The 22,477-nt window shown below is 57.8% G+C and overlaps 1 protein-coding gene across 2 annotated transcripts in view; it reads right to left on the reverse strand.

Moving 5' to 3' along the window:
- CARM1 (coactivator associated arginine methyltransferase 1) overlaps positions 1–22,477 on the reverse strand; it is a 39,342-nt gene that overhangs the window by 5,193 nt on the left and 11,672 nt on the right. For both annotated transcript variants that reach the window (XM_086699083.1, XM_086699082.1), the window contains exons 2-8: positions 9,466–9,591; positions 7,783–7,889; positions 6,750–6,854; positions 5,756–5,866; positions 4,380–4,557; positions 2,150–2,240; positions 1,887–1,968 (exon numbers count right to left, since the gene is read on the reverse strand). In XM_086699083.1, coding sequence (XP_086555209.1) covers positions 1,887–1,968; positions 2,150–2,240; positions 4,380–4,557; positions 5,756–5,866; positions 6,750–6,854; positions 7,783–7,889; positions 9,466–9,591 — 800 coding nt within the window. The remainder of the gene's footprint in view (positions 1–1,886; positions 1,969–2,149; positions 2,241–4,379; positions 4,558–5,755; positions 5,867–6,749; positions 6,855–7,782; positions 7,890–9,465; positions 9,592–22,477) is intronic.

A 22,477-nucleotide genomic window follows, 5' to 3' on the forward strand; every position in this document is an offset into this window, starting at 1 on the left:
TTTTTAAGAATGTAAACAGGCTAAAAAAATGTAAAACAGGTCACTGAGACCAAAATGCTTGAAAACCACTGCCTGTCTTACAGGGAAAGCTAGAAGTAGACCAGCAAAGTCAAGTCTGAAAAGCAGCCTCTAAATATATCAAGTGCCTTATAGGACCAAGGTGATCTATCTATATATGGCTAACTGCCTGAAGAAAAACAAATACTTGGAAGGAAAGACATCATCCAGAGCCTCTATAATTTTTCATTCTGGTATCCAATGACCAGGCATACCAAGAAACAGAACAAGAGAATGAGAACCAAAAACTAAGAGAATATAAACAAAAAACAAATACACTGAACACCCAGATAGTGAAAGTGACCAAAGATTTACAGTATGTACAAGAAAAAAGGTAGAAAAAAATGTATTTCAGAGAACTAAAATAAAAAAAATAAGCAAAATGAGATCCTGGTACTGAAATTAAGAATTAGAAAATGAGCTTAAATGGCAAAGAGAAGATTAGAACTGGAAGATGGATCAGTAGGAAATGTGAAAATGAAGCAAACAGAGAAAAAAGGATGGAAGGAGAAAGAGAATGAAGCAGAGGTAGTGCTTAAAAAGACAGTGCCCAAGAGTCTCCAGAAACTAGTGAAAGACATCAAGTGCGGGGAAATAATGTAACCTTATTAATGCAAAAAATAACAAAACAGTTTAAAAGAACATTCAGGATAAAGGGAAAAAGATGACAAATTTAGACCCACAAAGATCAGTAATTACATTAAATGTAAAATGGTCTCAATGTTGTAATTGAAAGACAAAAATAAAAGGTCAATCTGACTAAAAAACAAATGCAAAATACATGCTGCTTACATGAGACAAACGTTAAGTAATAAGGACACAAAAAGGTTGAAAGTAGAAAGAAAAAAACATACTGTACAAAGATTAACCAAAAGAAGGCAAGAGTAGCTAAACTACTATCAGGAAAAAGAAAAAAATATTTTAGGCCAACCTGTACTACTTGAGGAAAAAAAAGGAATCCTTTTTATAGTGATAAAAGGATCAATGCAACAGGAAGATATAACAGTCCTAAATCTGTATGCACCTAATAACACAACGCCAAAAAACATAAAGCCAAAACTCAGAAATGGAAAAAGAAATCTACAATCAGTGATAGGAAAAGCAGATCCCAACTTCCCCCCCACCCCGCCCCATTTCAGTAGAGGTAGGCAAGATTTGACCAATATGATTAACTAACGTGACCTAATTCTTAATACAACATTCTTCTCAACTGATAAACATATTTTTTTCAAGTACGGAGAGAACATTAACCAAAAGAGATCACATAGTGGGTATGAAGCAACTGTCAACAAATTTCAAAGGACTGAAATCATACAGTGTATGTTCTCTGAACACAGAAATAAACTAGTTTGCTGATTATGCTATATTTTGAGAGAAAAAAAAAAGACTATATATGTGTGTATTTGTATATGCACATTTAGATATAAAACTTCTGAAAATATATCTAAGAAATACTGTTTGCCTGTAGGCTTTCAGTTTATACTTTTATGATTTTTGAACCATGGGTCTATATATTAGTTCAAAAATCTCAATTAACATCAATCAAAATCAGTTCACCAAGAATCAATTCATCTAACAGCAGTTTGCACGTATTGCACGCTTACTGTGTGTTAAAGCACTCTGCACGCATTGCCACTTTATTCCCAACAACCCCTGTGCGAGAGCTCTGTGTAGCAGCAAAAGCAAGAGCTCAGAGAGGGGCGGCGGCTTTCCTAGGGCTGCAGAGCTTGCACAAGACCTAACAGGAAAGCCCATGCCCCCCTCTTGTCACCCCAGAGGAGGGCCATGCCTAGTGCCAACTGTGATAGTGCCTTGAATGCCCCACTTACCACCACAGGCTGCCGGAAATACTCGTCCACTGCAGCGCCTCGGAGGGCTGACAGGTCCACTCCATGGAAGGATGGCTGGTACCTGCAGAAAGTCCCCATTCCCACAGCAAGGTTACCAGTAGCAGGAGAGACAGGTGGGGCAGGCTGCCTTCTCTCCCAGCTGGCCCTCAACCAGCCCAAGTCTTTCGGGTCCTACTGAGGATGCGGAAAAAAAGAGAAGTGGGGCCATCCCTGAGAAGGCAGGACACCCAGGTCACACTCACCAGAAGTTGGCCTTGGTGAACTGCTCCATGTAGAGCTGTTCATCCGTGAAGGGTGCCAGATGGACGTCACCAATGGTGGGGAACATGTTTCCTGGGAGTGGGGGGCAGGGAGGGGTGCTGACGTCAGGGTGGAACATCCCAAAGCGCCTGGCAGAGCTTCCAAATGGCCCCTGGATCCCCAAGCCTGGGACTTCCCAGCCTCTCATTCATTCATTTGTGCATTCGTGCGACATAAAGATATGGAGCACCGTCTCTGCCACTGGCCAAGATGAGCGCTTGACGTGCACGGTCTCGTGAAACTTGGCCGGCCAGCCAGGGAAGCAGGAAGGCCTGTCCTTGTGTTCCATTACCAGGGCTGGGAGGTGGGAAGGCACCTGCCAAAGCCTCGGGGGGGTAAGCAAGTGGTGGCTGGGGTGCAGCCAGGCCTCTGGGTCCCTGCTCAGCCAGCCAGGTGGTGCCTCTCGAGTGCTGCTGTCCATGGACAGGTGCACAGCCAGGGAAAGCGAAGCAAAGCACTCTGGACAGGGCGAAGGCAAGCCCTAGAATATGCCGTCAGCGCCTCAGATGAGGCTAGAGGCTAGGTGGGGGGGTTCAGCTGAATCTCGGCCTCTGGCAAACAGGTGAGCCACTTGGCCACCCTGGTCTGGCACGTGGGCTGACACGGGAAGGGGGGTTGGCCACGGTCCTCCCTCCGTGTGACTCCACAAACAGACGGAGGAGTCCCAGTCAGTGGCAGACAGAGCCAGGGCTTGGGAGGCCCCACCCCCCTGGGGTAGTCTAGGGCCCCAGGTCACCTGGCCTCCAGATGTGGGCCTCCCTCCCTCCCTCCATGCAGGAGAGGGGGGCCCTGAGGCACTGGCAGGAATCTGCCTCCTCTTCCAGCTAGAAGGCTCAGCTACAGCCACCGGGATGGGGCAGGGGAGATGCCTGACTTTGGCTCGGAGGCCACACTCCAGGCCACGTGGCCAGGAGGAGACTGCCAGCCCCCAAGGGCGTTACGGGAAAGTGCCCCTGCTCCGGAGGCACCTAAACGTATGTGGCTGGAGAGGATTCCCTTCAATCCACTGAAGAGCATGTTGGGATGGATGAAGACACGCAGGCTGGGGGCAGGAGGGCAGTGCGGCCGGCCCGGCCCGCAGCCTCGTCACGGGCGGGCTGCCCGCCGGAGCCTGACGCCCCTCTGTGCTCGTGCCCCATGAGGAGGAGCCCATTCCGCTGGGGCACCACCCCCGGCTAGTTCAGTCTATCCTACAGGACAGGAAGGGAGGAGAGGGGGTCCAGGACACCAGCACCTACCCCCCCGCCCCCGCAGGCAGCCTGGCTTCCCACACGCGCACCCGTAACACAGCCCCCAGCGGCGGGAGTACAGCCTGAGGCCAGTCCCTGCAGCCCAGACCCAGGGAGGCCAGAGGACCAAAGCAGGTGTTTCCCCCACAGAACCACCCATCCCCTGGCCCCCACGAGGCCTGCCAGTCCACCAGCTTCCCGTGTTCTGTCCCACGGCTGCTGCCCTGGCCAGGGTCCCCCTGTGCCACACACACCCACACGTGCACACAACCCCTTACTTGCACAGAGATACTCAAAACACACACACAAACCATGAACGGAAACAGAAATACCAGCAGACGTTCCAGGCCGTGCACATAAACCCCAGGGACGTGCGTAAGTATGAACAGCCTGCGACCCAGGTGTGCGGACAGGCAGGCACAGCGACACAGACAGGAGGCCACAGAAGGGCAGGCCAGACAGCGGCTCCGTGACGCTCGAGAACCCCCAGCCCACTCTCTCACACACACGAACTCCCTCCTTCGTCTCCCTGGCTCGGCGGAGCTCAGGGGCCTGTCACGCCAGGATGAGGTCTGTGGCGCCAGGAATGAAGACAGAAGGCTAGCTCCTCGGGAAGGTGCCCAGCACAGAGTACCTTCTGCACCTGCCGCAACCCCCACTCCCAGCTAGATACTGTCCCCGCGACACAGGACCTAAGACAGCAGAGGCGGCCCGGAGGCTGTCCGGGGGCAGGGCAGGCGGAGGTCTGGCCCCACACCCCTGCAGTCACGGCCGGCGGGGGTGGGCAAGGGACCAGGGGTAAAGGCTCGGATGCCCCCGGCACCCCAGGCTGCCAAGGCAGGCAGGCAGGGCACAGAATCACAATGGTACCAACTGAGCAGCAGCCAGGGGCCCTGCGGCGGGACCCCCTGTGGCAGCCACCTGCGCCGGCAAGGACACTCACCCCCCGGCCTCAGGTATTTCTTGGCGTGGAGGTAGCTCTCGAGCATGCGCTCGTTGAAGAGCATGTAGCCCATGGGCTCCGAGATGATGATGTCCACCTGCTCGGGGAGCGAGACTTCCTCCACCTTCCCGGGGATGACCACGATGCGCTCAGTGAGGTTGTTACTCTTCACCAAGACCTGCGGGCGCGTGGGGGGGCGGGGGGGCCCAGAGGCGTCATGGGGGTCCCCGCACCCAGCCACACCATGAGTCGTCACCAGACCCTTCCTCTCGGGGGCAGGCTTCCACCCACACACGGCCACCAAACCCCCGCCTCTCTCGTCAGCATTCCAGCCACAGCCACTGCCAGCCACGGCCCATGAGTAGCTCACGGCAACCTCAGCCCTCTCTCGGGGCCTTTCCTGCCGCGGCTCCCTGGTCCCCCGATGTCACCTCCACCCTTCGAGGACAACAGCTGATGGGAGTAGGCAGGACGAGGAGGCTTTGCTACAGCCACCAAAGCTAAACTCGGACACACCCTCCAACCCGGGGACTCCAGTGCTAAGAACGTGTCCTACACACGTCACCGCACACGAGAGGGGACAGAGCGTGGGGGGTTCAGCAGAGCACGTGTTTGCACTGCAAAGACCGAAGCGGCCCGAAGGTCGATGACAGCCCAGCTGCATCTAAACGGACAACGGTCCCCGGGGCGAAGGGATGCCTGGCAGCCACTCGACAGGGTGAGGGAGCTCTTTACGGGGGGACACGGACAGTCCCAGGCACGCGGCACGGGGGGGCCGGAGCACGGCAACGTGGCAGTGTGCGGTCAGAGGACGCAGGCCGGCTTTCGGAGCCCCGGGGCGGCCCTGAGAGCCTGAGACCCCCCCAACAGGTCTCCGTCGCTCCAGAGTGGGGGGCCAGGCAGTTGGGAGGCGGGGTGGGGGAGGGAGGTAGCCTCGCAGTTAACCCTTCGCAGCGTTTCGGTTCTGAACCTCGTGAACGAAGGTTTCAACGCACGGAAAACGAAACGAGGAAAACGACAGCATAAACGAAAGGAAAGCTTGCTGTTACCCACACTCCACACAGGCGGGGAGTGGGGCTCGGAGCGGGGCCGCGATCCCACCCTGGTCCGTGTGACCGCACAAGCTGCCCCCCGGGGGCAAGAGGCCGTCCCCCCTCTGAAGAGCTCCGAGTTGGCTCCGACCCCGTCACGGAGGGCACACACCACCTCCCGTCCGGCAAGCCTGTTGACCCGCGGTTCCGGGAGACAAGAGACCAGAACAGAGAGGCGCTGCGCCCGGGCTCCCCGGATGCGGGGGTCAAGTCTCCCAGAGGGGCCAGCTTCCCCAGGCCGGAACAGAGCTCGAGGACAAGCTGGGGTCCCCGTGGGCCGCTCACCTCTGCGTGCTGGGCCATGGTGCTGGCCTCCACTGCGTAGATCTTCCTCGCCCCGGCCTGGGCGGCGAAAAACGAGAGGATGCCAGAGCCACAGCCCACGTCCAGAACGATCTGGAGGAGGAAGGGGGCAGTGAGAAGCGGACACTAGTGAAGCGAGGGTGATCCTAACGGATGTGCACGTCCCCCGGCGCTCGCTCCCCGCAGGACCCTCCCGGCCGAGCGTGCTCCGTGCCCTTCCGCCCGCATCCCAGCAACACAGGCCGGCCGCCCCCGGGGCTGGAGCACGTGGGCGCCCCTAGCTGGAGTCCGAAGGCGGCAGAGCAGGATTTCTGAAGTCTGCTAGGATGTTAAGACCGTTACACGCCCTCAGGGCGGATTCAGAAAGGAACGGTTTGGGCAACGATCAGTCTACGCAGGCAGCGATCAGTCTACGCAGGCAGCGTGGTGGACTCCAGGCACGCCTATAGCTTCTTTGGGGATGAGCACTCACTAAGTGCAGCCAGGAGCCCCTCTTTCTTTTTAGTCACGAGTCTATGCTACTTGGTAACAGTAAAAAGATTTTAAAAGCGACTAAGAAAATAACCAGACAAGTGACAGTACATCCGCGTGACTTACTGGCCTGTCCCAAGACCTCTCGTTATGGGGGGGGGGAAAGGTTTTCTGCAGGAGGAGTACACAGAATAAGATCCTATTTTGTAAATCCGTTAATTAATCAATTCTAGATTATATACGCCGATGCACGCATAGGGGAAAATGTGGAAAAAACCCTTACTGTTGGCTCTGGAGGTGAATGACAGAGGCTTTTTGCGCCTACTGGGTTTTCACAAAGTGTAGACTTTGCTCTTGTAATCCGAAAAAATTAAAGATGAAATCAACGAGCAAAGAAAAACACAACTGGAGACAACCGACAGAGCGCGGGGGACCTGGAGCCTGGGCGGAGGGGCCCAGGGGAGGGGGGAGGAAAGCAGCTGCTCCCCTGGCCAGGCCCGCTCACCTTGTCCTTGAAGTCCGTGTGGTTCTGCAGGATGGCGCGCTGGTAGGTGCCTGTCCGCACGTAGTCCTGCATCATGTTCTGCTGCTGGGACAGGTAGCCGTAAAACTGGAACAGAGACACGCCAATGGCACAGGGCACGCGGCGGCACAGACGACCGTGGCCCTGGCTGGCCCTGCGACACAGGAGGGCCCACCGTGGGCGCAAACCTCCCTTGGGAGGCTGCACCCCCTCTACTGACCCAGACCCCGCTGGCAGCTGCCGGCCGCTCCGGGAAAGGGAGTGGGAAGCCTCAGGCAGCCCCCAGGAGGGTCACCGCCACCATCACCGTGGCCAACGTGTGCAGCCGGGTGCTGCCCAGACCTGGGAGCCACCCAGGAGAAGTCAAGATTTGCCACAGGAGGGGTTCTGGGATTGGGGGCCGCCTGCCCCATCTTAGGGTCCCCAACGAAGCAGAGGTGTAGAACAGACAGAACCCTAGAACTCAGAGCGCCAGGCGGGTGAGGTGCTGCGGGGTCTCTCTGTAAGACAACGGGCGATCGGGAGGCAGCGTGGCACCTGGGCAGGGGCACAGGCTTTGGCATCAGGCAGACCTGGCTTCCCATCTTGGCTCTGTTGCATAATAGCTGTGTGACTTGGAGCAAGTCACTTAACCTCTCTGAGCCTCAGTTTTCTCATCTGTAAAATGGGGACAATAATAGTACTTACCTCCTAGGGTTGTTGGGAGGGTCAATGCATCTGCAGGTGTAAAAGCGCTCAGACCAATGCCTGTTCGGTACGTGATAACTATGCTACTGTTACTCAAAACGCCTGTGAACCTGAGCTTCACCTGCACTCAATTCCTCCAGCAACCCTCCTAGGCAGACCCTGGCATCTCCGTTTCACAGATGAGGAAACTGAGGCCCAGCAGGCGAAGGAAACCTGCCCGAGGCTACGTGGCTAGTAAGGGGCAGAGCCAGGACGAGAACCCAGGTGGGCCTGCCCTTTGCTGCCCACCCGGTGGCGGCAGCCTGGTCGGGGGGTGACGCGTACCCACCTGGAAATACTGCACGGCGGAGGACTCCTCTGTGCGCTCGCTGAACACAGACCGCTCCAGGGTGTGGCCCCGACAGGTTTTCAGGATGTTATAGAAGGAACAGAAGTCTGGAAGGGGGAGGCCAGGTCATCGGTGGGCATCTCGGGGGTGGGGTTCCATCTACGTGCACACCCCGACTCTCCTAGTTTGAGCATGCGTGCTTGGTGATCTCTTTGTCCCCAAACCAGCGCTGAAATTCATGAAGAAGGGCAGCCAAACCCTGCCTCTTGGTGGCCGGCACGAGGCCGGGATTTTGCAGTCGGGGGCGGGGAGCGTGTGTGTGTGCTCCGCGCGGCCGGTGGGGCCGACGAGCCTGGCTGAAGCCTCGGGAGGACACGCGCCCGCTGAGCCAGGGTCATACCTCACAGACTGGCCCGAGCCCAGGAACCGCAAGCACCCCTACAGGGTCTGTGTGGGGCCGACTGGGAGGGTGTGGGCGGCTACCCAGCAGTAAATGTATTTAACAACCTGAACTATACACGTAAAAATGGTTAAGAGGGTAAATTTTGTCATGCGTATTTTAACCCAGTGCCTTAAAAGTAGAGCAGATTTCTAAGGCAAGCTCTTAAAAAATTAAAATCTGCAGTTTGGGAAGCTGAAAAAGTCCTGGAGGCGGATGGGGGCGACAACGGTGGGAGGTCGCGCGGTGCCCCCCCCCCCCCCCCCCCCGGGCTCTACGCCCAGAAAGGGTTAAGACGTTAAATGTCTGTTATGTGTACTTTACCTCCATTTAAAAAACTGGTGGAATTAAAAGGGAAAAAAGCCAACTATAAATATTCATGGAGTCGGAAAAGACTAGATTGACACCAGCTCCCACCGCTCACCCCTGGGGTGGTGTTTTAAACACCGACTTTGGGTGATTTACGTAAGTAAAGAAAGAAATGGGGCGTAAGACTGCCTCCTGCAGTGGAGGGGGTCAGTCACCTGGCTCCTTCCACCCCACCCGGCTTCCTCTTCCACCGGGGGCACTGGGACTGCTGCGGGGGTGGGGTGGGGGGCTGGCGGCAGAGGGCGGGCAGCTTCTCCACCTCGACTCTCCCAGCCCGGCCACCAGGATCACTGACATCACCTGCGGTGACCAGGCCTGGCTGCTGCACCAGTAAGCGGTCTCCAGCCCCAGGCGCCCCACCACCTCGGCTGCTGACCTCCACCTGAGCCACCAGCAGTCGCCTGGGGCTCTAAAAACCCTCCTCGGGAACCGGAAACAGCCTGCATCCACTTGGATCCCGGAGCAGGGTCCGCACAGAACCCTCCCGTGGCTTCTCTATGCGCTCGGAACAGAGCTCTGCCTGCCTCGGCTTCCGTCTCGCTCCCATCCTCCGCTGCCCCCAGACTCGCCCCCAGGCTCCACCAGGAGACCTGGGGTGCACCCAGGCCAGGTGGTCAGGACAGGCCTCTTGCAGAAAGGGAGGTAAGAGCTGAGCCCAGGAGGACCCAAATGATTCGGCAAGGGAAGGTCTGGGGAGGAGCGTTCCAGGCAGAGAGAATGTCCTCTTCCCACGAACGTATCTCCGCATGGGAATAATTTCTGCTGGCTCCCTGGGACAGACGGATGGGCCGTGACCGAACAGGGCTCCGGGTCCCCCGCCAGCCACGGCTGACGGATCTCCGGCCGTGTGCCGCCAGGACGGAAGGGACACGTACCATTGGGAGTGGCGAACTGGATGAGGACGCTGTTGCAGCCCAGGGTGATTATGAAGGACTGCTTGCCCACGCGGCTGCACTCTGTCTCTCGGGACACCGAGCACTTAAACACACACACATCTTCGTCTGCAAGAGGAGAGAGGGGAGCATGAGCCAAAGGGTCCCGGGGCCGGCCGAGCAAGGCTCCCCGTGGGCTAAGTTTGTTCGAGTCATGTCCCCGCCACCGCCACCCCGCTCCTCACAGCCCCCAGGTTTTTCTGAGGCTCCATAAAACCCGCCCCGGGCCCACTGCCGCGTGTGCCCCGCCTGCCCAGCCCACACTGAGGAAGAGGGGACGGCCGATCGGGCGGCAGTGACACAGGACAAAGCATGTCGAGTGGAGAGGACCGCTGTCCACAGAGCGACCGAGGCTGAGGGTGGGGGTGGGGGGCGGCCAGGCGCCGTGGGGCCGAGCAGGACACCGGGGCCCCGGGGGCACCTCTGCCAGGACCTTCCCTCATGGAGCGCCTCCTGGTGCCCAGGCCCCCCGCTCACCCAATGGGCGCTGAGGTGGGAAGAGGGCCGAGAGCAGGGCCACTCTGGCAGGGTCGGGGGGGCTACGGGAACCCAGCTGAGCGAGTCTGGCACTGATCCACCAATGCCCCCGTCACACGGGGAGATCACCGGCTCTCCCAGCTGGCAGGGGCGGGTGGGAGCCAAGCCAGAATGCCCGGGGGCACCTCTGCTTGAGCCTGAGCCCTTCCCTCTTGGATTCGGGCGGCGCGGTGAGTCTAAGCGGGGCCCCGGGAGCCGGACGGCCCGGGTTCGTGTCCCACACGCACCACTCGGTGCGTGATTCGTGCGGGTCACTTGGCCTCCCTGAGCCTCGGTTTTCTCATCTGCCTAATGGGGCTGACGGTGGGGCAGGCACAGGGCCCGGCACACGGCGAGCACGGCATCCACGAGCCGCCGCTAATTACTGTTACCGCTCGTTCCTTCGCCCTCAAACGGTGAAACTTTGCGTCACCAGAAACAGACCGAACCGACACGCCCGGGAGGCCCTGGTGTGGTGCGGCGGGACAGACACGGCATCTGTGTCGCATTCTCGGCACGAGTGTCCACCCTGGTCCTCTTGCGACGGCTCCAGACCGTGGGGTGGTCGGCGAGACAGCACACCTGCTCTCCTCCTCAAAGCGGCAATGCCAGGAAAGAGGCGCATTTTGGGGAGCCTTTCCAGAGCGAGGGTCACCAAAAACATGTGACCCCAATGCCACCGGTGCCCCAACTGGAGCCTAATGAAACCTTTTCACAAGCTGTTAGGGACCATTGGGAAACTGAGTGTGGACCGCGGGTGTGACAAGGTTAGATGACAAACGTGTGACGACAGCATGTGGGTCCGCAGAATAACGCCCTCATTCTTCTAAGAAACGGAAGTACTAAGTGAATTCTTGTCACATCTGCAACTCACCTTAGAGTAGCTCATCAAATAGACAACTACAAACCACACGTACAGAGAGCAGCCCGAGTACCAATGTGGCCAAGTGTCCCCGTCACCCCAGAAAGCCAAAACCATCTTGAAAAAGAGCAAAGTGGAAAGACTCACCCTCCCCAATCTCAAACCTACTTTGAAGGTACCGTGATCAACATGGAATAGTACTGGCAAAGGAGAGACCAACGCAATAGCATCAGAGTCAAATTAAAACCTTATGTTTATAATCAACTGACTTCTTTCATTTTTCTTAGCAATCTCTATACCCAACGTGGGGCTCAAACTCATGACCCCGGGTTTAAGAGTCACATGCTCTTCCGATTGAGAGAGCCAGGCATCCCCGTCTTTCAACAAGGGTGCAAAGAGCATTCAATGGGGGGGAAGATGGTCTCCTCAGCAAATGGTACAGGGACAGGTGGATGTTCACGCGCAACAGAATGAAGCTGGATCCCTACCTCACACCACATATGAAGCCTGACCTGAGTACAAGAGCTAAAAACTGTAAAACTCCTGGAAGGAAACAGAGGGGTAAATTCTTCCTGAACTTGTATTTGGCAAAAAGATTCCTCAAGGTGACATCAAAAGCAAGAGTAGCAAGAGGAAAACTAGATACACTGAACTTCATGAGAATTGAAAACTTTTGTGAATCATAGGACACTATCAAGAAAGTGAAGGGGCGTCCGGGTGGCTGTCAGTTAAGCGTCTGACTTGGGCTTGGGTCGTGATCTCACAGTCTGTGAGTTCATGCCCTGCGTCGGGCTCTGGGCTGACAGCTCGCAGCCTGGAGCCTGCCTCGGATTCTGTGTCTCCCTCTCTTTCTGCACAAACCACCCCCCCCCCCCACCGCCCCATCGCTCGCACTCTCTCTCTCTCAAAAATAAATAAGCATGAAGAAAAATAAAAAAAGTGAAGATGACCTAGAGAACGGGAGAAACGATGCACAAATCATATACCTGAAAAGAACTGAGTGTCCAGAACATATAAAGAATTCATTCAGCGAAAAGGTAAACAACCCAATTCAAAAATGGGCAAAGGACCTGAACAGACATTTCTCCGAAGAAGATATAGGACTGGCTAACAAGCACATGCAAATCAAACCGCAGGGAGACACCGCTTCACACCCACTAGGACGGCTAGAACTTTAAACAGATAGGGGAAAATTACAAGTGTTGGCAAGGATGTGGAAAAATTGGAACCCTCACACCCTGGGAGGCATGTGGGGGCATGAAACTATGAAACAACTCAGCTGCCGGGGAACAGGGTCTGGTGGTTCTTTCAAATGTTAAACATCAAATTACCATTTGACTCAGCAACCCCACTCTTGGGGATGTCCACAAAAGAACTGAAAGAAGCAGTCAGATAAATACCTGTATGCAAATATTCAAAGTGGGACGATTTGCAAGAACCCGAAAGTAGAAGCAATTCAGATGTCCGTCCACTGACAGACGGACGCACAAAACGTGGCAGGTCCACGGGATGAACTGTTATTCTTCCATAAAAAGGAATGAAGTCCTGGGGCGCCTAGCTGGCTCAGTCAGGAGAGCAACTCTTGATCTGGGGGTCGTGGGTTCGAGCCCCACGTTGAGTGTAGAGAGTACTAAAAATAATAAATAGGGGCGCCTGGGTGGTTCAGTTGGTTAAGCATCTGACTTTGGCTCAGGCCAATGATCTCACGGTCCGTGAGTTCGAGCCCCGCGTCGGGCTCTGTGCTGACATCTCGGAGCCTGGAGCCTGCCTCGGACTCTGTGTCTCCCCCTCTCTCTACCCCTCCCCTGCTCACGCTCTGTGTCTCTCTGTCTCTCAATAATAAACGTTAAAAATAAATAAATAAACTTTAAAAAATGAAGTCCTGACACGCACTACAACGTGGATGAACTTGAGAAACGTTATGCCGAGTGAAAGAAGCCAGACACAAAAGGTCACACACAAGTGATTCCGTGTATATGAAACATTCAGAATCAGTTAATCCACCGAGGCAGAAAGCAGACTGGTGGCTGTCAGGGGCTCAGGGGAGGGAGCCTGGGGAGTGACCACTTAATAGATTCAAGGTTTCCTTTTGGGGTGATGAAATGTTTTGGAACCAGACAGAGGTGGTAGTCACACAATTACGAATGTACCAAATGCCCCTGAACTGTACACCCCTTTTTTTTTTTTTTTTTTACTTATTTTGAGACAGAGAGAGAGAGCGTGCACATGCACGAGTGGTGGGGAGGGCAGAGAAAGAGAGGGAGAGAGAGAATCCCAAGCAGGCTCCACGCTGTTAGCACAGAGCCTGATGTGGGGCTTGAACTCATGAACCCTGAGACCATGACCTGAGCCAAAACCAAGAGTCGGACCCGGACCCTTAACTGACTGAGCCACCCAGGCAACCCTAAAGCGGTTTGTTTTATATCATGTGAACTTTATCTCCGTAGAAAAAGAAAAACCTTTTCAATGCGTGGATGCAGATATGAAGGGCCTATGGGTGTTCACCAGCTGTCTTGTTCTCACCCTGTGTACTCTGAGCGTGGACCCAGGTCCTGGAGGCCTCCTGGGGCCACAGCCCGGGTTCTGCCAGACGGCCTCACACCTCCAGAGCCGGGGGCCAGCCTCCTGACCACAGGCGGGAGAGAAGATCGTACTGTCAGGCGCCGCCCCAGACAGGGGGCTCCCAGGTCTGGCTGCAAGTGGGTCCCAGGAAGGGACCCTGGCACGGTGCCGTCACCCATGTCCCTCCCGGGGCGAGAGATAAGGCCAATCTGCCAGCCGCACCAGGGTAACAGCAAGCATACCAAGGAGGGCCTCTGTTTACCGAGCAGCCTGGCAACCCGACCAGCTGCCCCAGGCACCCCTGCAACCTGGCGCCCGGCAGGCAACCACGAGGACCTGTGGCCAAGGGAGCCCGGGCTGAGGGCGGCCCGACCTGTCCCGTCACGGCAGAGGCAACCACAGCCCGTGGAGCCAGTCTTTTCTGACAGCTCGTCCCACAGGCCAGTCCCTGGCACACAGGAGGGAGGTGTTCAGTAAATATTTGACAAATCAAAAAAAAAAAAGCTGGATCATATTCTTCCGCGTATTTAAAAGACTCAGAAACCCCAGCTCTTGGGAGGCCCTGCAGGACCCGTACCCCTCATTCACCAGTGGACCAGCTCCTGGCCTTTGCGCGCCCCTTTCCCCCTTTGCCCACTCTCCCCTCCTCTCACTAGGATGATGGGCCCCCAGGACATGGGTGGGGTGGCGCTCAGCGGGCCGCCCACGTGGGGCTCTGGCTTCCTCACTGCCCAGGGTCGCACGTGCCCAGATGGACCTGAGAATGCACACCGTGCCTCCTGGCCGGCTCCACGGTAGTAGGGGGTGGCCCTGGAAGAAAGCTTCTCCTCCCCGCCCCCCCCCCCCCCCCCCCCCCCGGCCAAAGGAAAGAGGTCCAGGGCCTGGACCCAGCAGTGGCGATTAGGTGTCCCCGCCCCACCCACACACACAAGGAGTGGCTGCGTCCACCAGGAAACCGCCTGCTAGGCTTGTCTCTCTCTTTCCTCTCAAGTCACCCCTTGATCCAGCCATCACCGGGTGAGCCATGGCAGAGACAGGAGCGACTCTGCGCGGTGCCTCCAGAAAGCAACCCAGAGTGCCAATCTGCCCTCGTCACATCGGCCAGCAGATTCAGGGGCTGTGTGCACACGGCCGAGAGAGGTGGGGGACAGGAAGCGGGATGGGGGCTTAGCAGGCTGCCGTGATGATTTAAGTGGCGGTGACCACGGAGAGGGCTGCTGGCCGGGAGGCTGTGCTGGGTTCCTGCCGATCGAGGTCAGCAGAGCCGAGGTTTCATCCCTGCAGTAATATGATCAGGTGGTGGAGCTGGGAACAGGCCCCCTCACTGGGCCGTCTTCTCCAGAAAAGCTTTCTCAAGGCAGAGTCTACACGCAGGAGTGTGCAGGAAAGCAAGCCGGACTCGGGAGCGTTAATCGTGCCACGGACGTGTCTGCCCTGCTCCTGGACCCGGCCTAGCGCCGCGGACTGACCTCCTATCTGCTGCAGGATGTCCAGCCGAGGCTCTGGAGCCAGGGGCTGAGGGGCCAGAATACCCAAGGACAAGCACAGGGCAAGCGTGCTCAGGGTGTGCCGGAGGGAGCCCCGGGGTAGGAAGCCTGCTCCCTACCCCATCTTGCTCCCCAGGAAGGAAGGCCCCCGTAAATCCAGGTCACAAATTCCGAGTTCCCATGGGGAGCCAGGCCCGGCGCCTGCCTTGCTGAGGCTGGGATAGGGCTGGGATGTCACCGGCACCAACACTTTCCGGGTGCCACGTTCTGCATTTTACACGGACCCCTCAGAGCTATCTACCGTTCCACTCAGATGAAGAAGCAAGGCTCAGACAGGTTAAGCATCTCGCTCAAGGCCACACAGCAAGCGAGTGGCAGAGTAGACTGGCTCCAGGGTCTGGGCTCCCAACCGATGTGCCATAGGACATCCCTGTGCTTCCTGGAGTAGGCACGGCCAACCTTCTGTGTGAAGGAGCAGGGAGTAAATGTTTTTGGCTTTGCAGGCCGTGTGGTCTCTGCTACTACGACTCCTCTCTGCCGCAGACCCGGTGTGAGCGAGTGAGTGCGGCTGCGTGCCAATAAAACTTGACGACGAATCCAGCATTTGTGCCTGGGACTACGGGTCAGAGAGGCTGGGCGCCGAGCCCCCTTCCCACCCGCTTCTTCATCTGCTCACCGGACATCGAGAAGTGGAGATGCCCTCCCCGTCCCAAAAGGGGTGAGAACAGAGTGAAGACATTCCCCAGGTAATGGGCACTGATGCCAGGGGAACAGAGGCACGACGGGAGCCTACAGATGGCACCTGCCCCAGGCCGGGAAAGAGACTGGGAACCAATTCTCCAGCAAGAGGAAAAAAGGCACATGGGACGGCAGAGAGCAGAGGGGGCTGCGTGTGATACTGTGACTTACAGTAAACAGCTATCTGGCAGGGGTGCCCGGGTGGCTCAGTCGGTTAAGCGTCCCACTTCAGCTCGTCATGATCTCACGGTTCATGAGTTCAAGCCCCGCGTGGGGCTCTCTGCTCTCAGCGCAGAGCCCGCTTCGGTTTTTCTGTCTCCCTCCGTCTCTGCCCCTCCCCAGCTCGTGCAGGCTCTCTCTCAAAATAATCAAAAATAAACTAAAACAAAGCAAAACAAAACAAAACCAACTATCTGGCACAAAGCTCCTAAAACTCTGGGAATGCCCTAAGTGATGAGAACAATACAAGGCGTCTTCCATGATTTTGTTCAAAGCCCCTTTCATCCACTCGAGTTTATGTCGACGAGGTCACTTTTCAAGCCCCTAAGGATGCAGCCCTGTTGCCAGGGGGACCAACCAAGTAATTAGACAGTTGGAACTTTCAGTCTCCCTCCTAAGCCTCCAAATAGCCAATGACTTAATCAATCGTGCCTGCGTAATGAAGTCTCCATAAAAATAAAACCCGAAGGACGGGCTTCGGAGAGCTTCCCGGCTGGTAAACACATGCAGGAGCCGGGAGAGGGGCGCCTGGAGACGGCATGGAAGCCCCGGCCCTTCCCCACACTGCCCTGCGCATCCCTTCCGTCGGGCTCTTCCTGGGTTGTATCCTTCACACCAGCCACCGATCCAGTGAGTGATCTGTTTTCCCCTGAGCTCTGTGAGCCGCTCTGGCAAATTAATCGAACCTGAAGAGGGGGTCGTGGGAACCTCACTCAGATCTACAGCCGGGGGCAAGACGCACAGGTGACAACCCGGACTTGTGACTGGCAGTGGGGGCGGAGGACGACGGTCTGGTGGGACTGAGCCCCCATCCTGTGGGATGTGACACTCTCCCCAGGCAGACAGTGTCAGAACGGAGCTGATCGTGAGCCCCACAGCTGGAGTGTGGAGGCATCCACGGCAAGTCTTCAGTATCAGGGTTAAGCGTCCTACTCTTGATTTCGGCTCAGATCATGATCTCACAGTTTGTGAGTTTGAACCCTGCATCGGGCTCTGTGCTGACAGCGCAGCCTGCCTGAGGTCCCCGGTCTCTCCTTCTCCCCCTCTCTCTGCCCCTCACCCACACGCGCTCGCTCTCTCTCTCTCTCAAAATAAATAAACCTTAAAAGAAAAAAAAAAAGAAGCGTTCTGTAGCAGCACTGAGAGTAGGGCAGACACGCTTCTCCTCAGAGGGTCCCGGCTGGGAGAACGAGGGGACAAAGACAGTGCAGCTGTGGCCAGGGAGGGCGCTGAGACAGACTCCAGACTGGACAGGCAGATTTGGGTCTCGAGAGGCTCAGGGGCCCAGCTGCTCCCACAGCCACGGGCAGCACCTGGAGGGACTGAGCGCTGAGCTGGGGGACAGACATAGGGCTAGAAGAGCTGTGGGCCAAGCAGGAGGTGAGGAAGGCTGGGAAGCCAGTGGCTCTCGAGATGAGGAGACAATCGGCTGTGGTCGTTCTCCTGTTTAGGCCTCTCCATGGCTTCCCAGAGCCTTCTGGAACAAGTACAAACTCCTTACGGGGCTCTCAAGCCCCTGTCAGTGTCTGTAACCTCATCCACGACCCCAATCGAGCCATGTGGGCCTTCGCTGCCCCTAGACCATGGGCCAGACTTCTCTCTTGCCTCCGTGCCTCCTGAGATCCAGAACACCCTTCCCCCCCTTGTCCTGTGTCCCCGTCACCTCCTCCTGGCGGTCCTCCAGCAATTCTTGGACGAGCCCCCATCACATGGCAACTCCTTATTTAACGCCCCTGTGCTCCCCAACACACAGTGACGCACGGGCCCCGGGCTCTGCACGTGGCTGGCACACCCAGACCCAGGGGGCACTCAAGGGGTGCTGACTTGCAGGGTGGCCCAGAGGCATGGGGTCCAGAAGGCCAGGCTCCTTTCCTAAGGGCAGGAAGCAGATGGCGTGACAGTCCAGGTGTCCAGGCCCCGACGGCACATGTGGCCTCCGGAAGGTCACTTCCTGAGACACCGGGCACCGGGTAACCGCCCAGTGACCTTCCTGCTCTCCTCCCCCTTCCCCCTGGAGCAAAAGCAGTAATGGAAGACGCAGAGGGTCACTGGGTCCTTCAGGCTGGCCAGACCTGGGTCAGAGGGACCCAGGGGAACAAGGACGAATGTCTGGAGTTGCACTCTGCCCCCGGGGAACCTTCCGGCTTCACGCAAGGGGAGGGGAGCCGCCACCTGGAGAGCAGAGAGGTGCGGGACAAGGCAGGAAAGCAGCCACCCGCTCGGGGGGAAAAGGGGCCACGTCCCAAGTCCTTGCCTCTCTAGCAGGGAAACCATCATAGCCACCAAATGAGGACTAATTAAAGCTATTCATCTTGGCAGACTTGGGGCGTAGGGGGGTGGGGGGGTAGAATCGCTCGTCCAAATGTGAGGTCTTCCTCCTGCCGCCAAACAAAACACAGGCTGTACACCTTCCAGAGAAAAATATTCCACAGTCAAGGAAGGTAGGTGGGAAGGAGGGGACGGCGCGGAAAAGGCAAGGCGGTTTCCTCAGCCCACCGGGCAGCAGCCCTCTGCTCGGGGCTCCCGTCCCCCCCCCGCGGGGCCTGGTGGCAGTTTACCGAGTTTCCAAAGGGGGGGCGGGTGGAAGCTTCCCCCTGCTCCTGCGTGGCGTGCACCCCTGTGGCCAGGACAGGAAAACGGTCGCTCTCGGTCCCTCCAGGTGGGCAGTGGTTAAAATGACGAGCACCAAGGAAGACCAGGGTTCACGGCCAAACGTGCCGTTCTCCAGCCGTGTGACCTCATCCGTCGTCTCCTCATCCGTCAAAGTGATAATGACACAGCCCTCGGGATGAGAGGACATGACCCACGTGGAGGGCCTGACAGACGGCCGCACCACCTGCCTGCACCCCCGACCTCGGGAGCCTGATCTTGGAAATGGTGATAAAAAGAAGGTAACTCACCGCCCCCCTCCCCCGCCCCCGCACACTTGCCATGAAGATCCCGTGAGAAAACGTGGACAGTAGTAAGTGTACGAAGTGCTCAGTCACCAGAGTGGCCACTTCACCCTCCATCAGATCGGTGCCAGAAAAAAATCCAACCCTGGGAAGCCTCACCCGGCCTGGCCTCCCTCTCAGCCAAGTAACCTAAGCCCTCTCCTCCAGTGCTGTCCCGGGAGACGCCCCATGCAGCTGCCCAGCCCCGGGGTGTCTGAGGACCACGAGGTCACCCTGGGTTCCTCTGGCCCAGCCCAGCCCTGGGGGGGAATCCCAGCCCTCCCCGCAGGCACCTGAGGCGGCCCTAGCCCCATTCTCTTCCCAAGACAATCTGTCACAGACACCCCGCCAGCCCTTTGGGGGGCCTTATCCTATAATCCCACTTGCCAATGTCTGCGAAGGCAACCCCAGACCCAGGGCCGTCCACAGCAGCTGTAAAGCAAAATCCCCACTGAATGAGTGACTGAAGACGTAGCCAGTAACAGGCCACGGACGCTGGCTTGTCAGGCTGGCCGGACCACTGTCGGGGACCGAGCTGTAAAATCTATGAGCCACAGGTAGAAAATTGAGGGCGGAGGGAGGGACGGAGGGAGGGAGCAAGAGTGCTGTCTGCCGGGGGCTTTTCTGGAAAGAAACACTGATAACGTGACCTCAGTGGCCGCCTCTGGAAGGGAGGCACCGGCACCCCCTCTCCTGGACAGTGGGCTCCAGGGAGACACTTGGGCACGCGTGCCTGTATGTGCCTGAAAATGCACGTGGGAAGGTCACACCGGAAGATGACGGGTGATGTCGGGGACAGGCCAGGACCAGGCAGGAAGAAGACAAGGACTTTCCACATCTCATCCTCCTGCACGGTTTGAATTTCTACCCTGTACACAAGAGATAACCAGACAAAAGGCGATCGGGACAGCAGGGGAGGCCTGGCGGCCACTCAAATCATCCGGGTCCTCCCCAGAGGGAACCGGCATCACAGCGACGCCCCTCAGCCTGCTGGAGGGGGAGGGTGGTGGGAACGGGGCCTGTGACCGAAGGGTCCTTCTAAGGTAGGAATGGAGGCATCGGCCCCCCGAGGGACTCTGCCGGAGCAGGCCCTCGCTCACACCCCAGTTAGGGAGGGAGGAGGGGCAGTGGCCCTGCAGACTCGGGTTTAAGGCAGGGGCTGCCCGGCCTGCATTCCAGCAGCTGCCGGCGGGGGAAGCCCTTCTCACGGCACCAGGAAGGCCACGAGGTGAAGTACCTTTCCCAGAACCGCGGCGCACATCACACCTGCCGCCTGGAGCCTCACACCCCCCAGCCCTAAGCCTCCGCTTTCGTGTCTAGGAAGCTAAATCACTGCAGGGCTCAGGACTGTCATAAGGACTACCGCCCCCTTTGTGTCCAGCCCAAGACCCATGTGTACACAGGGTCACTGGCACAAAACACCCACCGTGGCCGCCGTGTCCCCAAGGCATCCTGGCTGGAGGCAAAGAGCAGAGAGGAGTCCCGGAGAGAATTCTGGCCTTCTGGCCACCGGACCAGTTTGACTGGGTGCTCCTGGGGGACACAGGAGCAGCCATCTGGCCGAGGCGGAGAGAGTGACGAGGGGCACACGGTGCTGGGAACTGTCTTCGCTTCAGGCCGCACAAACTCCAGGGGGGGTCCTTGGGCTGCTCACAGGGACCCTTCTACGGGAGCACCGGATGGGTGGGGCACCCCTCCCTCCAGGTTACGTCCCCGGGAGGAGCCGAAATCGGGGAGCTACTAACGGGGGATGGTTTATTTCTTGAGGCAGGTTTACTGCATCACCCTTCGTTCCGCTGACAAGATGCACAGTAACTCAACAGCACGCCGCCTCTGTGGGCAAGAAAAGGCTCACACTGGTGGCAGGTTGGCGATTTACGGGGCAGCTTGAAGAATCCAAAAGGTGAGTCTACTTCAGGAGGGGCCCTGAGGAGGAAACTTCCGGAACCACCCAGCAACAGGGTGACGGGACGCTGGGGAGGGGCATGGGGAGGGCTGAGAATGGAAGAGACTCCTGGTCTGAGAGGCAACCATGGGTGGGGAGGAGGGCAGGGACTCCCCTCAGGTTTCCTGTTGTCCCACAGGGAAGCCAGGCCCCCTCGGGCCACAAGCCTCCCTGCAGCCGCTGGCTCTGAACCAGGAGCACCGGAGCGCCGCTCTGCACCCCGGGAAGCACCCAGCCGTCCCCCCACAGCCCTGCACTAGTGACAGCCAAACCTCCCGGATCAGCCAGTGACAGCTCCGTGCGGTCAGAGGGGACAAGGGGACTCCTCTCAGAGGGTCTGCCGATGGCTGGTTCCGCCAGGCCCTACAGGACTGGTCTAGGGGAGCCTGAAGAGTCGTCTAATTGTGGGGTGTACAGAAGGGCAACCCCAAGAAAAGAAGGAGCAGACAAAGAAAGGGCCGCGCTTTTCTGAGAAAAGTACTAGGGGCACCAGTCAGCAGGGCTATTACATGCAAATGTCTCCCTCATCCACCGACTGGCTGACTGGCTGGCGACGGGCGGGAGCATCAGCACTTGTCTCCCCCATCCATGCTAATCAGCTGCGCAGCCCGGGGCTTTGTGAGCTACAAAGGGGACAGCAGATGTGCGGCCAGGGTTCCCCGGCCCCTAAAAGCACAGGGGCTTAGCGGGTAATTGGGAGGTGGGGGCTCAAAGCATCCGAGCCCACAGCCCTCTGCTCCACACCCTGGGCCACTGGCCTCCTCCTCCTGGCCCTTCTCTGGCCCTGACTCCGAAGCGGTGACCTACCCCGTACTGGGCAAGCAAGCGCCTAACGCCTTCGGGTGCCCCGGTTACTGCTCCCAACCACCTTCCTTTCAAGAGAGGAAACCGAGGCACATGTTCGGGGAGGCTTGGCCTGGGGACTCAGCATCTTGTGAAAGAGCCAACCCCCACCCCAGCATCCACGGGCAAGGACGTGGACTCTGGGCCCTGGCAGAACTGGGCCTGTCTGGCTGACGACAGGTGCCACCCCCGCCGAGCCTCCACTATGGGGAGGCGATGGAGCTTGTCCCCCAGGGCTGTGAGGGTCACTACAGGGCTCCACCACCCACGACAGCAGCAGCTGGGCGGGCAGTGCTCTCTGGGGACCGAGGTGGGCAGCGGAGGCCCTTACACAGGGGACACATAGGGAGGCCTGGAAGGTAGGGCTGGAACAAGGTGCGTCAAGGGGCAGCAGGAGGACCCCGGGCTGTGCGGGAGCCCGACCCCTAAGTGGTGAGTGCATCGCACCCTGTGGCCCCGGCACAGGAAGCGGAGCCAGTCACAACTGAGGAATGCGAATATGGTTTCTGGGGGTTCTGCCCTGGGGCCAGCTGAGGGGCCTCAACCAGCAGACTGGGGTGGCTCCAGAAAGGCCAAACAGGAAGAGGCAGGAGGACGGGGCAGGGGCAGCCTCAGTAGAAAATGACAGAGGAAACTGCAGCCCAGGGGCTGAATAACTTGGGGTCCATCTCAGGCCCAGCTTGGAAGGGAAGCCTGACCACTGGCCCAGAGGTGAAGCAGGGCTCGCCACTGCTTGGAGGGTGTCCGCCAGGCCCCCGGGACTCAGGGAGCCCCTCTGGCCCACTGCCAGGCGCACAGAGTACAGGATGAGAATCTGGAGGACCCTGCATGCCCCCCCCCGCCCTCAGGC

Source organism: Puma concolor, chromosome A2 (genome assembly GCF_028749965.1).
Source record: "Puma concolor isolate L17-30 chromosome A2, mPumCon1.1.hap2, whole genome shotgun sequence".
NCBI classification, from domain to species: Eukaryota; Metazoa; Chordata; class Mammalia; order Carnivora; family Felidae; genus Puma; species Puma concolor.